The sequence below is a fragment of the Ischnura elegans genome, chromosome 8, assembly GCF_921293095.1.
Source record: "Ischnura elegans chromosome 8, ioIscEleg1.1, whole genome shotgun sequence".
Taxonomy (NCBI): domain Eukaryota; kingdom Metazoa; phylum Arthropoda; class Insecta; order Odonata; family Coenagrionidae; genus Ischnura; species Ischnura elegans.
The window spans coordinates 37,267,735-37,280,758 of record NC_060253.1 but is presented as its reverse complement, the minus strand read 5'-3'; the positions used below and the strand labels follow the sequence as shown (position 1 = coordinate 37,280,758).

General features: G+C 41.3%; 1 protein-coding gene across 1 annotated transcript in view; it reads left to right on the top strand.

Moving 5' to 3' along the window:
• Positions 1–4,242: 4,242 nt before the first annotated feature.
• Positions 4,243–13,024, top strand: part of LOC124163454 (mediator of DNA damage checkpoint protein 1-like) — a 284,887-nt gene continuing 276,105 nt past the window's right edge. Inside the window, exon 1 of the mRNA XM_046540374.1 lies at positions 4,243–5,467. Within this exon, the coding sequence (XP_046396330.1) occupies positions 5,338–5,467 (130 nt within the window). The 5' untranslated portion in view covers positions 4,243–5,337. The remainder of the gene's footprint in view (positions 5,468–13,024) is intronic.

Below are 13,024 nucleotides of genomic sequence, written 5' to 3'. Positions count from 1 at the left end.
TCTGAATGTTTGGCATAACACCTTTCGCAAAGCAAGGTTACGTATTCAAGGCAGAGAGATGAGTTACAAATTTTACAAGAGTATCGCGTTTTACGATTCCTCTTACTGTCACAATATTTACAGCGCCCAATCTGCCATTCAGTCGGATTAGGTGGTAATTCTGATGGCTTAATGGTCAGTAGTTCATTTATCCGTAAAAGAGTGATTCGTGGTATGTTTTCCATAGATGCACGATAGCTAAGATGATTTTCAAATAGCAAGAAATTGAAGAAATCAGCAAAGAACGCCTGGCAATTAGAGAAACTAAAGGAGCCAAAAAATCAACAGGCCTTTCAAGAAGCAATGGAGCGCAAGATAGGATTAAATCAGTCTGAAAAATCAGTTGAGAATAACTGGACTAACATAAAAAGTGGGTTTGAGGAGGCCGCTAGAAAAGTTCCAGGGAGAAGAAAATGTGTTAAGAAAAAGCCTTGGATCACGGATGAAGTCCTAGACCTCATTGAAGTACGGAGAAAGTATAAGAATACGAATACTGAGGAAGGACAGGCTTGCTACAAGAGAATATAGAACGAGATTTGCCGCAAAGCGAGGAAAGCCAGAGAAGCGTGGATGAGGAACGTATGTGAGGACGTACAAAATAACCTCGCACAAAGGAAAGTGGAAGTGGCCTATAGAATAGTGAGGAACTATTTCAAGGAACGAAACACAAAATGTAATACCATAAGGGACAAGAACGGAAACATTCTAATTGAAAACGAAGACAAAGCCGAGAGATGGAAGGAATACCTGGAGGAATTATACAACGGAAGCAAGCTTAGCTCAAAAGTTATCGAAGAGGAAAGTGAAGTTGAAAAGGATGACATTGGAGCAAGCATCTTAAAATCGGAATTCGACGCTGCAATAAGAGACCTGCGAAAGAATAAGGCCCCAGGAATAGATGACATTCCAGCAGATCTAATACAAAATTCAGGAGAAAAGGTCTTAACTCAACTGTATAAAACTATCTGCGATATGTACTCAACAAGATTTACCTGGTGACTTCGAGAAGAACATCATCATTCCCATACCCAAAAAGAAGAGAGGTGAGAAGTGCGAAGAATTTAGGACCATAAACCTGACGACACATGCGTCAAAGATTCTGACAAGAATCATTTACATCTACATCTACATAATACCCTGCAAGCCACCTCTAGGGTGTTTGGCAGGGGTGATCAATCACCAGCATGCAGCATGCAATTGGATAATTGGATTTACAGGATAATAGAACGAAGAGCAGAAGAATTCCTGGATGAGGACCAATTCGGATTTAGGAAAAGCAGGGGCACAAGGGAAGCAATTTTGGCACTTAGGATGCTCATAGAGAAGATATTGGAGAAAAGCGAACCGACTTTCATAGCATTTGTCAATTTAGAGAAGGCATTTGATAACGTGGAATGGAATTCAATCCTTAGAATTCTGAAAGAAATCGGCGTACTCTACAATGATCGTAGAATTATTCAGTTTGTATAAAAACCAAGTAGCTGTGATCAAATGTGGACCAAACGGTGCAGAAGCAAGAATAAGAAAAGGGGTGAGACAAGGTTGTGCGCTTTCCCCCTTAGTTTTTAATGTTTATATAGAGAAAGCCATCAATGAAATCAAGGAGAAAGCTTCGGGTGTCCATATCCACGGAGAAAAAATTAGCTTGCTGCGATTTGCTGACGACATAGCTGTCATAGCCGAGACAGAGAAGGATTTGAAGAAGACGTTGACAAACATGGAAAGGACAATGGCCAGATATCAGCTGTAAATCAACAAAAAGAAGACTAAGATATTAGTTTGCAGCAAAAGAGAGGAGGCTAAAACAAACATCAACCAAGGAAAGCATAAGCTTGAAGAGGTGAACGAGTTTTCTTACCTGGGAAGCCGAATTACCAGCGATGGACGGAGCAAGAAAGAAATACACAATAGAATAGCGCAGGCGAAGAGGGCTTTCTACAAAAAAAAGAATCTTCTTACAGTTGAAAATACCAGCATAGAAGTAAGGAAACAATTCATCAGATGCTACATATGGAGTATGTTTCTCTATGGAAGCGAGGCTTGGACGTTGACAACAGCAGAGAAGTCAAGAGTGGAAGCATTCAAAATGTGGTGCTACCGAAGAATGATGAAGATAAAATGGATTGACCGTGTGAGTAACGAGGAAGTGCTAAGAAGAGTGGGAGAAAAGAGAAACCTCCTAAAAACCTTATGCAGAAGAAAGGACAACTTAGTTAGCCACATTTTGAGGCACGATGGTCTGATGAAGACAATCGTTGAAGGACTAGTGGAAGGGAAAAAGGGCAAGGGACGGCCCCGAATGAGTTATATAGGACAGGTTATAAAGGATGTAAAAGAGAAGAAATATGTAGCTATGAAAAGATTTGCGGATAGGAGGGAGAAATGGAGAGCTGCGTCAAACCAGTCTTAGGATTGTTGACTAATGATGATTATGATGATGGGCAGATTATACCCCGTCGAGATAATGATAAAACTATAAGTTATTACATATAATGCCATTCATCTCGTTCAGTTATTATGAACCAGAGATAAGTGCTAGCCAAAAGAAATTATATACTCGTATATTGTAAAATTAATTATTTGCGTGAAGATAATAAGCAATTTCTAATGAATGCACTCCAAAATTTATTACGCACCTGTTAGTGTCGTTGTGCTTGGAGGTTTTTCCTGGACAGCAGCGTTGTTCCACTAGCAGGTCTATCCACTGCGCGCACACAGTGACTTACTCGTGGAGAAAGGATTCTTTGGCCTTATATAGGGTACATGTAACTTCCAAGACTTGAAATTTGGATCCAAAGGACGGTGAAAGCGGCATCATTGTAATCTATTCACATGATACATCAATGTTACACTTCCGGTCTGTGAGACCGGGCGTCACCACTCCGGCAACAAAGTAAAATTTCAGAACATGAGTGGTGACGCGCGGTCTCGCAGACCGAAAGTAGCAATAAGTATCAAATTACTCTGACGATGTGATTTTTTCGGTCACATATCGGAAGAGCAGCGTGAAATAGGAAGCTACTGAAAAGCATAAACTGCAACATTATATACTTCGCTTGAGACACCGATGAGAATTAATCTTCGGTCTGTGAGACCGGGCGTCACCACTCTAGGGTTAAACTAAGGAAATAATGGCATAGCACGGACCATTTTATTTTTGCCGTAACTTCTTCTTTTGTTTCTATTCACCGTATAATACAGGTAACTTTCGACTCTTTATTGTCTGGTATCGTGTCGATGCAAAATATCCAACCCTCATCTTGCGATTATATACATCTATAATGTACCGTGAAAACCATAACCTGGGGATGTGCAAATAAAACTATTAATTAGCAATTATTATTATTATAGTATTCTACCGATTAAGGTAGGTTTCCATGGCGTATTCAAGAAGTGATCTGAGAGCCTCCCTTTCCTTCCAGCACTGCCTTCTTTAATCCACTTTAAGGCTTACTCCCTTTCAGTCTACATTCAATGGTTTTCGGCTCAAATTTTTTGTGGAAATTAATACACGAAAATGAAAAGGAGACTTCGTTGCTTTCCACAGATTTATTTCGTCCGTACGACATGTTTCGACCATAGAGGTTATTATAAAGTACTTGATAATGACCTCTATGGTCGAAAAATGTCGTATGGACGAAATAAATCTGTGGAAAGCAACGAAGTCTCCTTTTCATTTTCCCTCTCAGTCTATCTAAAAATCCTATTCTTTTCCTTCCCCTCCCTCGTTTCCCTAAAATTCTACCCTCTAACACCATTTTCAACATCCCCTCCCCGCTAATTACTCCCTCCATCCATACCTTCTGTCTTGAAAACGAAAAGTTGGCGTAGTAACTGATTCATGCACGAGAACAAACCAAGAAATGCATGCAGGTAATTACTTTGTATTGACAATTACAGTAGGTTGTGAACGATAAATTGGAGGCTATTTTACCTAGTCCAATTCAAGCTATCCTAGAGATAACTATCGCAGATATTTTGGTTCCTTATCGTGCGCTTTGAGGAGACTTTGAGAAAGACCCACGCAAGCAAGCGAGTGTTTCGGATGAGCCATCGCGTCTCTTTTCTCATTCTACTCATGCACTCCACGGAGTTCCTCCCGCGGCGGCAGTGGGAGGTGGGCGAAGAGGGGAAGGGGGTCGGGAGGGGGGAGAGGGGAGCGAGTTGCATGGTGAAGGCAGAATAGAGAGAGAGATCGGGCAGTCCGTTCACCGTCAGTGCACGAGACGGTCACGTCGTATCGCTGTTTTCGCCTCGAGCTCAACCCGGCAGTCTTTTCGACCACGCACGGAATAGTACGTGCAAAGTTACTGCGACTCGGATTTTGTTTGTGTTTGCCATTTATTCATGTGTGATTTGAGACACGACTGTTTTTACGTCGAATCCGTTGGATTGTAAAAATTGGATTGGTGTCGTGTTTTTGGTGACTTGAACGACCGAGAGAAAAAAATAGCGAAATTTGTTCGGTGCCCGCGGACGTGTTTGGTGACTTCAACGCCCGAAAAATTCCTCTCTCCATACTTTTGGATCGCCTGTTTCCTCCATTGGTTGTGTGTTCACGTGTTTTTCGCGACTGTTATCATCGTAGCTGATTTATCTGGCCAAGAACTGTCAAAATCCTCTATCGTCCATCAGCGCTTGCGATCGTGACATGGATTGCTGCGACCCTTTTGTGTGAATGTCGTGACCATACCTGGAATATCGGATAACTAACCACTCTTGAGTGTTTTTCATCTGCACGTCTTCTAACGGTTTTGAGTGAACGATCAAATATACGTGTTGAGGCTGTTAGGATATTAAAGTTCTAGTGCTTCTGGATACACTTTTTATCAGAACCATCCCACAAAATTGGATTATTATAACCATATACCTACAATGGGCTAACGAAGCCCTTTTCTGCATTTCCAGTTGAGTTCTAGTGTCTTGCAGTGACGGTGACTTCACTGGCAGTGAACTTACCCCATAGTTTGTACGCTTTTCCCTCGTGCAGCATTTGGGAGTGTGCTTTCTACCTGTGCCACCCTAGTGTCGGGCTGGTCTGTCGTAAATCCTTTGTCCACCACACCCAATCGGGTCTTGCTCATCCGCTTTTCCACGAGTGAAAACACAAACAAATGTGGTGATTGGGGGAGGTCCTTCGCCTCCTGGCTCGGCGGAAATAGCCGACGGCTCGCGGGGGTCACGCGCGCGAACGCCTTCGGTGCTGGGGTCGTCGGATGTGGCTGGTCGGGTGGTTGTGCCACTGGCCGAGGGCGTTGGCTCTCGCATTTAGGATTCCGGTCGCCGCCGCGCCGTGAGATGCCGCCCTCACCCGCACCCTTCCCTGCCCTCCTCCTCTTAGCCCTCTCGTCACTTCTGCTGGCTGGGACGTGCCTCTGCGACCGCGCCAAGGAGTCCTCCCTGCAGACGCCGGATGCGCTCTCCAATGGTGAGTGGACAGCGGCAATATGAATAGTTTGTGTCGCGTGAGAGGTCATGGGCGTACTCAGCGGGGGGCAGGAGGGGACAGATGCCCCCCCTAAAAGCAAATATCGCAAAAGTCCTTAAGGAAAATCAGGAGTGGATTGGAATGAAATTTTTCAACATATATTTATTTAAACCCACGAAAAATGATCATGAAAATAAAATAAAAATATTTTTTTCAAGCAAATCATTTTAAAAACTAACAAAGCGCTGTTATAAGTTGCTTAAAATGTTGCACGCTAAAATGTTACAACTTGTGTGACCATGGCTTGCCCTCCCCCCGTTTTGATCCTGGGTTCGCCCTTTCTTGAGAGAGGTGGCGAGATTTTTAAATAATATTTATTCTGTTACCACCGAATACAGCAGATCTTGGCCATTTTAAATCGGGGTGTACAACAAATTGAACAAGTGCACATGCTAATACAACCATACCCTGGGTTAGGGCAACCTATCCAGCCGGGATTCGAACCTGCGACCTCTTGTTTGTCGACCCGCCGCCACCGAGGCCGGCAATTTTGTTAACGTTTTTGCTAAGTATACCAAGAGCCATTTATAAGCCTGATTTGTACGAGTTACGAAATTGTGCATCTGCAAGCTGCATTTTAATAATAATAGTACTTGCATTAGGATACGTAATTTCTTGTCTCGTGTAAAAAAAAGGATTTTTAGTGATTGGCTGAGATAAATGTTACACCGCCATCCCAAATCGAACTTACTATCAATTACAGTATTACAATTAGATAAAGGAGTCCATGGACTAAATCACTAGGAATCATCTTAGATTAGAAATCATAGCAACGGAGGTGCCCCTCCCCCCAATGCTGATGGCACATTTCCCCTGAAAGCCTCCAAACTCTCAATTTCCTCCGACGATATATAGTAAACAGTTTTAAACTCCTTAAAAATATTTTATTTATCCCAAATTTTTTTTCAATAAAACCCCTCTGTGAGCGCTATTTAAATTTGCGGAAAAAGCCCCTGCCGAACGTCTCAATGTGGCTTATTGAGTATCATTTAGATGTTGGTCGACAATTTGGTGGAGATGTATTATCATTTTCATCTCTGGTCAACAATCCTATGATTGGTTTGACTCATCTCTACACTCAATTATCCAGTCAGCTAATATTTTCACACTTCCTTCTTTTCCACATCCTTCACTACGTTTTCAATGAGTTTTGTCCGATGTCTTCCTTTTCAGTTCTTGCCATCTACTTGTACCTTGGAGATACATGATTGAGGAAATTCTTAAGCATTGTTTAGATAAGCGGTTAGGCTCTTAAGCTTAGAGTTGTATGACGGGCATTGGAGGAAGAATTTAGAGAAATATTTAATAGCACAATAATTGATCATGTGCTTAGAGGTTTGAGTTTGCGGGCGTAGCCAATCGTAACATCTATTGACGACACGTTCCAATTTCTCCATGTTTCCGGTGCAACCGCGTAGGTTTGTTGGTTGGTCATCACCAACAAACCTACGCGGTTGCACCGGAAACATGGAGAAATTGGAACCTGAACACCGCGGAAACCTACGTAGTCATATTGACGACACGTTTTATTCATTATACGCTTCTCCTCTATCAAAGATTTATAATTCTCCGAATTGGTATTCGTCGTGAACGAATTTTCCGCAGGGATGGCGATGGAAACTAAACGAACGTCATAAGCAGTAAAATTTCAATAGTTTCGTTCCCGGGAGCGAAATGTAGAAACTAAATAGATTTAAACCCGGGGAGCTAAACTCAGGGTCGAAACGAAATCGGAGTCAAAACTACTTCGGGTCAAAACTAAGGTAAACCTCTGGGACGTAACGAAACGCAGATAATGTTTCGCACTGGAGGGACCACTTGCTTCACCTTCGAACTGTTTACTTTCGATCCACACACCGAGCACGAAACATGGTTGAATGAAGTAGAGGTTCGGCCTACCGCTAATAGATTCCTGGGGCACTCATATTTTTACTACAAACAGGAGAACGGTGAACGCAAACTGGCCATTCTATTTTTAAGCTCAATATTTTAATCTCTCTACATGTGTGTCGAACGATATGGGTCGGAAATATTCCCTCTTATCCCCCTCCACTCAACTTCTGGGATTGAAACTTAACTATGAGCAGCGGAGTTTCGACTAATTTAGTTTCGTTCCTAGGAGTAAAGTTTCGTCCCGGGTCAAAACTAAACTCCTTGGTGATTTTAATTTCGTGCGGGAACGAAACTTAACCTAGGCCTCGTGTTTTCGTTTGTCACCGGGTCGAAACGAAACTATTTCGTTTCGTTTCACTTGCCATCCCTAGTTTTCCGGTCTCAGAGAACTGTAGGTAACGAAATTTCTGCTATTACAGCCTATATTGTATCCTTACCTACGGAGAAGGTTATGGGGAACTACGGATCGGCCATCAGTTTTTTTTTACCTTCCGTTGAGTCATTGTGAGCAACAATGCAATAGGGCGACTATTAAAAGAAGCCGTATGCATTGCAAATCATATGCTATCTTTTCATTCCTCGCAGAGACCATATCCTAATGGCGAACCTTTCTCCTTCGTTTCGCTCACCCAAGCACCGCTAACTTCCGGTCTCCCATTATATTCGTCCCGCGCGTGCCATTATTTTCATTGTTTGAATAAATGAACCTTATGTCCCACGAACGCAAGGACAAAGGCGAACTGCCAAGCCGTAGAGAAAAACCATCTTGGCCAAGTCTATAACGGCGGCCATTTACACTTTTTTCTTGATTTCCCCACTGCTGCTTATAGTCAGCCGAGTGTGTGATTGCTTAAGAAATTTCTTCAGAAAGGGAAGCATGGTTTGGTTAAGGCATTAGCTCTACGTCACGCCTATGTTTTATTTCTTTATCCGTCTACACATGAATGGAAATGTTTTTCTTAAGCGAATGTTGGCAGGCAGTTGTGAAAGATGATGGTATTTTGAAAGATGTGATCCCGAATATTGCATTTGAGGAATCTCCAGTCGGACACTAAATGTATTGTCACCCAACGCTTATTTTAGTTTATTCGTTGAACTTGCGCGGGTTATCACTATTGTTGATGATACTTTTTTCGGGTTCTGCCCCCGTACTACTGGGTTCGTTGCCTGACATTAGACGACACTGGACGCTCCGTGATAACCGGAATGGACGAACACAAGCGTGTCATTCGACTGGATCAACCATTGATGTCGGCGGTGGCGGAACATGCAGTCTCTTGATACGCCGCAGCATGCAGTCTCTTGTGACTTTCAAAATGCCGAAGTCACGAATATTACAAAAGAGGATCCTCAAAAGAGGGCCTCTAAATGTTGTCACCCACTGCGCACTTAAATGGGTTTACAGAAGTCGCCACTCGCGTCGCTGACGGTCAAGTTGATCCGAGTTTCACGGGGAAATAAGGTATAATTAGGGGTGGTAACTGAAATTTATTACATTATGATGTGATTTATCAAATTCAAATCTATTCCTCCTAATGACAAACATTATACGGCAAAATATTAGAAAAAATTGGATCGCATTGCACTCCTCACCGTCTTCTGTGGGATGTTATTGGGCGTCTTCTGTGCAGTCACCTTGGCCGAAGTAATCGGCAAGATGAAACACTCCAAACTCGAGAAATCCGCGAGGCGTTGGAAATTAGGGAATGCGACCAGAACTTCAACAGGGACAGTGGCTTAAAAATCAGCCACTCGTGGGATTCTGCTCTGAAGTTATATAAACATAAAATGATAACTCCTTCACCCCCTCCACTTTCAACCTCTTCCCTCCATGAACCTTAATAAATAACCTTCACGGAAAAACTAATTTTATCTCCTCAGAAAAAAATGACCAGCAACGACCACGAAATGTCGGTCAAAAAACCCAATAAGTACGCGGAGCACACCGGAAAAGAAAACACCATTAACTGTGTATTTAAATGTTTTTCCTGAAGTTCCACTAGTAACACCGACAGCAACCAAGCCATATTTCACTATGAAATAGACAATAATTTGAAATTTTTACCGAAATGTTGTTCGAGAAGATGTTACTTATGGAATTGAAATCTATGGAACATTTTCATTGCCATTCATCTATATCTATATTATGCCCTGCGAGCCACCTCTAGGGTGTTTGGCAGGGGGTGATCAATCACCAGCATGCAAGATGATTCCCACATGCACACCACAGGGACAGGATACGCACAGTAACAAATTATACTTCCACATGAATACCAAGGCAAAACTCGCAAACATCTCATGAAGACAATCTGCCAATTCAGCTAGAACACACATAACTTGGTGTTAGAAATACTTGAAAAATTCAAAAGTATGCATTAAGGAATAGATAAGTTGGTAGACGACTCAACAAGTCGACTAACCTACTAGTTAGTCTTAACGCTGACATTATGGTCTCTTATCGATCGTGGAAAAAAACGACATTCTGAATCATATAGTCTATCTCTAATATTTTATTTGCATGAACTCATCTACCGTAGTAAGTTGGCGTTCGTAAGATATGGCAAACTTCGTCGTAAATTCCTTGCGAGAGCAAATGCTCCATCGCAACTACTGAATGGATCGCTCTGAGCTCATCACGGCGCTGCGGGCATTTTCGAAAACCTGAGAGAATGCGCCCTAAATGGCAATTTAAATAAAGCTTCCTACGGTACGGAATGGGGCCTTCTCTACGTTGTTGTCCCCTTGACTTGGTATAGACATTAGGTCGCGCCTCCGTTAGATGCCTTCTCTAGTCAACACATGCGTAGAAATGAATCTTTTAAAGTGAATGGAGGCAGGCAGTTGTGAAAGACGACGGTATTTTGAAAGATGTGAGGAAAGCAAGGGCGTGCCTTTCCGCAGTGGACATATACGTATTATTTTGAGATCTTTTTCAAAATGCACGCCATTTTTCCAAAGGAGTGAATGTAATGATTGCTCCCTTATCTCACGAGTGAATTGAGTTCAATGCCAAAATACTCACTTATTTCGCTCAGTACATTGCTTAATATTCGCTTAGTTCTTGCTTATGCAAATGGCTTTTAGACATATACCACTTCTTTATTTTAATAAAGTGACCCAGTTTGCGATGAGGGCAATTCCATTTGTGACGGAATTACCTTTAGAGAAAACTATGCGATAAAATATTTCGGTAAAATTGTAAAATACAAAAAAATGCCAAACTTTTAACTACGCATGATCAAAAGACATTTATGAAGGTGATTTTCATATACAGAAACAAAATAAATGATCGAAATTCCTTCGAAATATTCCCTAAATTAACATGTGACGGAATTGCTGCCAGGCCAACCTTCCAAGTGCAAACATCTTCAAAACTCTGTGAATCGAAGTATAATCTGAAAACTTTTAATAAGGCTCTGAAAAATGTTTCAAATGCTAAATTTCATAAAATTAAATCATTTAACTGTTGATTTATCAAGATAAAATATTTCGAGCCTAAATTTAAATTTGAGAGAAAAAGTTGACATTTTTATGGAAATTCCCATGAACAAGATTTATCATCCGGCGTAATTAATTAACTGTTTATATTTCGAGTAGTTGCCGGGTGAAGTTCTACATAAAGTGAGGAAGTGTTTGATGAGATTGTGTATAAAAAGAGGATTTTGTAGGCTCAAAGATGTTAGTGGCGTTGATCAGGTGATGCCTGAATTTTCTTCGGGTCCCCACCGTGTCCGTCCTTTGCCGTCTGTTGCCTTTTGTTAATAACAGTTTCGCTGACAATGCAGTCAGCAAAACGAACCTGACCTGCGACCTTCGACCTGAAGACGGTAACTGCAATGTCAGCGAAACTGCTGTTAGCAAAAGCCGATGGACGCGGTATGAACCCAAAGAAAATATAAAAATCAATAGAGGGTTATGTTGCGACTGATCGGTGAAGGGCTTTTAAAGAATAGTTAATTGATATGTATAGAATAGGTGCTTGCGTGTGAATAACTATATTGGTATGTCCATATCCGTTTGTGTCTGCCGTAGCTTGTCGACTACCTCCGTCAAATACCACGTATTTCTACTGCCTGCTAGTCAGTTGTTTTTTTACATCTTCATTCACAGCAGACAATGCAGTGGTTGACGATGGCCCACCATTCAGATGGGTGCTTTTATTGCCCAGGAAAAAACAATATTGCCCATCGCTCCTGACTTTCGAAAATGCTCTGAATCATGTACTACAACCTATTGTTCAAAATTTTAGCCTTTATTTGGTTCAATTCAACGCCCGTCCCCCTTATACGAAACAATCGGCATCAATATTATTTTACTGCTCTTTTTCTTTCATCCAGTCTCGCCCTACGTTACATTCTTTTGGAAAGTCGCTTTCTCTCGCTCTGTGGCTCTTTTGTCGTTTTTTCATTAATTTTATAATCTTCTTTCAACTTTTCATTCCCTTCCCAGAGCATCTGAAGTATTTATTGCGATATTGATTGTTTACTTTCTCTTTTATATAACTGAATGGGATCGTTCAAGCAGACCTGAAAATCAAATTCATCAAAATGATTTGGCAGATGGAAGTGAAAGAGAAGTTGGGACGGCAAAAATTTCCAGTCAGTCGTTTTATTGAACGACATTTTAAATATGATTGCGCCAAATTTGCCGCTTACTCTTCATGTGCTGGTACATCATTATAGTTTTGGTTCACTTGCTCGTTCAGGATGAGCTTTCCGTTGAAGAATGGAATCGCCTAAAAATGTGTGAACAGCAAAGGACCATTCGAGATCCAAAACGCCAAGGAATAGCTGGTAAGTCATCGAAAGAATTCACTTAGAAAGAACAAAATAATCTATGCTGTTCGACTGTATTTCTTATTGAGTACACACCCTCAATGATATTTTTTAGCGCTAAAATATCTGTAAAAATATTTAAAATATCGTATCCAAGCGAAGACGAGAATATATTCAATTGTATGTAGTGTCATAGAACATATTGGCTCATAATTAGATGAAATAACGCTGAAGGTCATCTTGGTCAAAGGATGTCGAATTTATGTAATTCTACTTGTCTCAATACTTCTTCAGCTTCTTCGATAGTATTTTCAGTGATGTCACATAATTATCATGGAACTCTGCTTCATGCGCGAAACATAATACTGTACAATGTGCATCGCTGCATATGTGACTATGACTGTTGGTGAACTCATATCATTTATAGACCTTTTAAACGGGCTTTCAATTCATTAATGTAATTTTTCAAGATGTTTAACGAAGCTTTGTGATAATCACGTTTGTAACGATAATCGAGGCTGCTGTTTGTCCTTCTTCCCTCGTCTATGGCGTGCCATTCCGCGTGAAACTCTTTAAAAAACTGTTCCATTAGCACTCCTTTTATCCTCGATACTTCCTCCGCAATTATATCCCGTCAAAATGAAATTAAGAGGCCTTGAAGGTCTCCTTGTGTCTGTTAATGGAGAAGCGTGGACAGAAAGTTCTCAGAATGAAAATGAACTCCGATAAGAAATTGAAAATGGTGGTTTTTATAGCATTATTTTTATTTTGAGGGCGATGCCAGTCACCTGTACTTCAATATCTTTCAATGGAAGCTCAGAGTATGTCC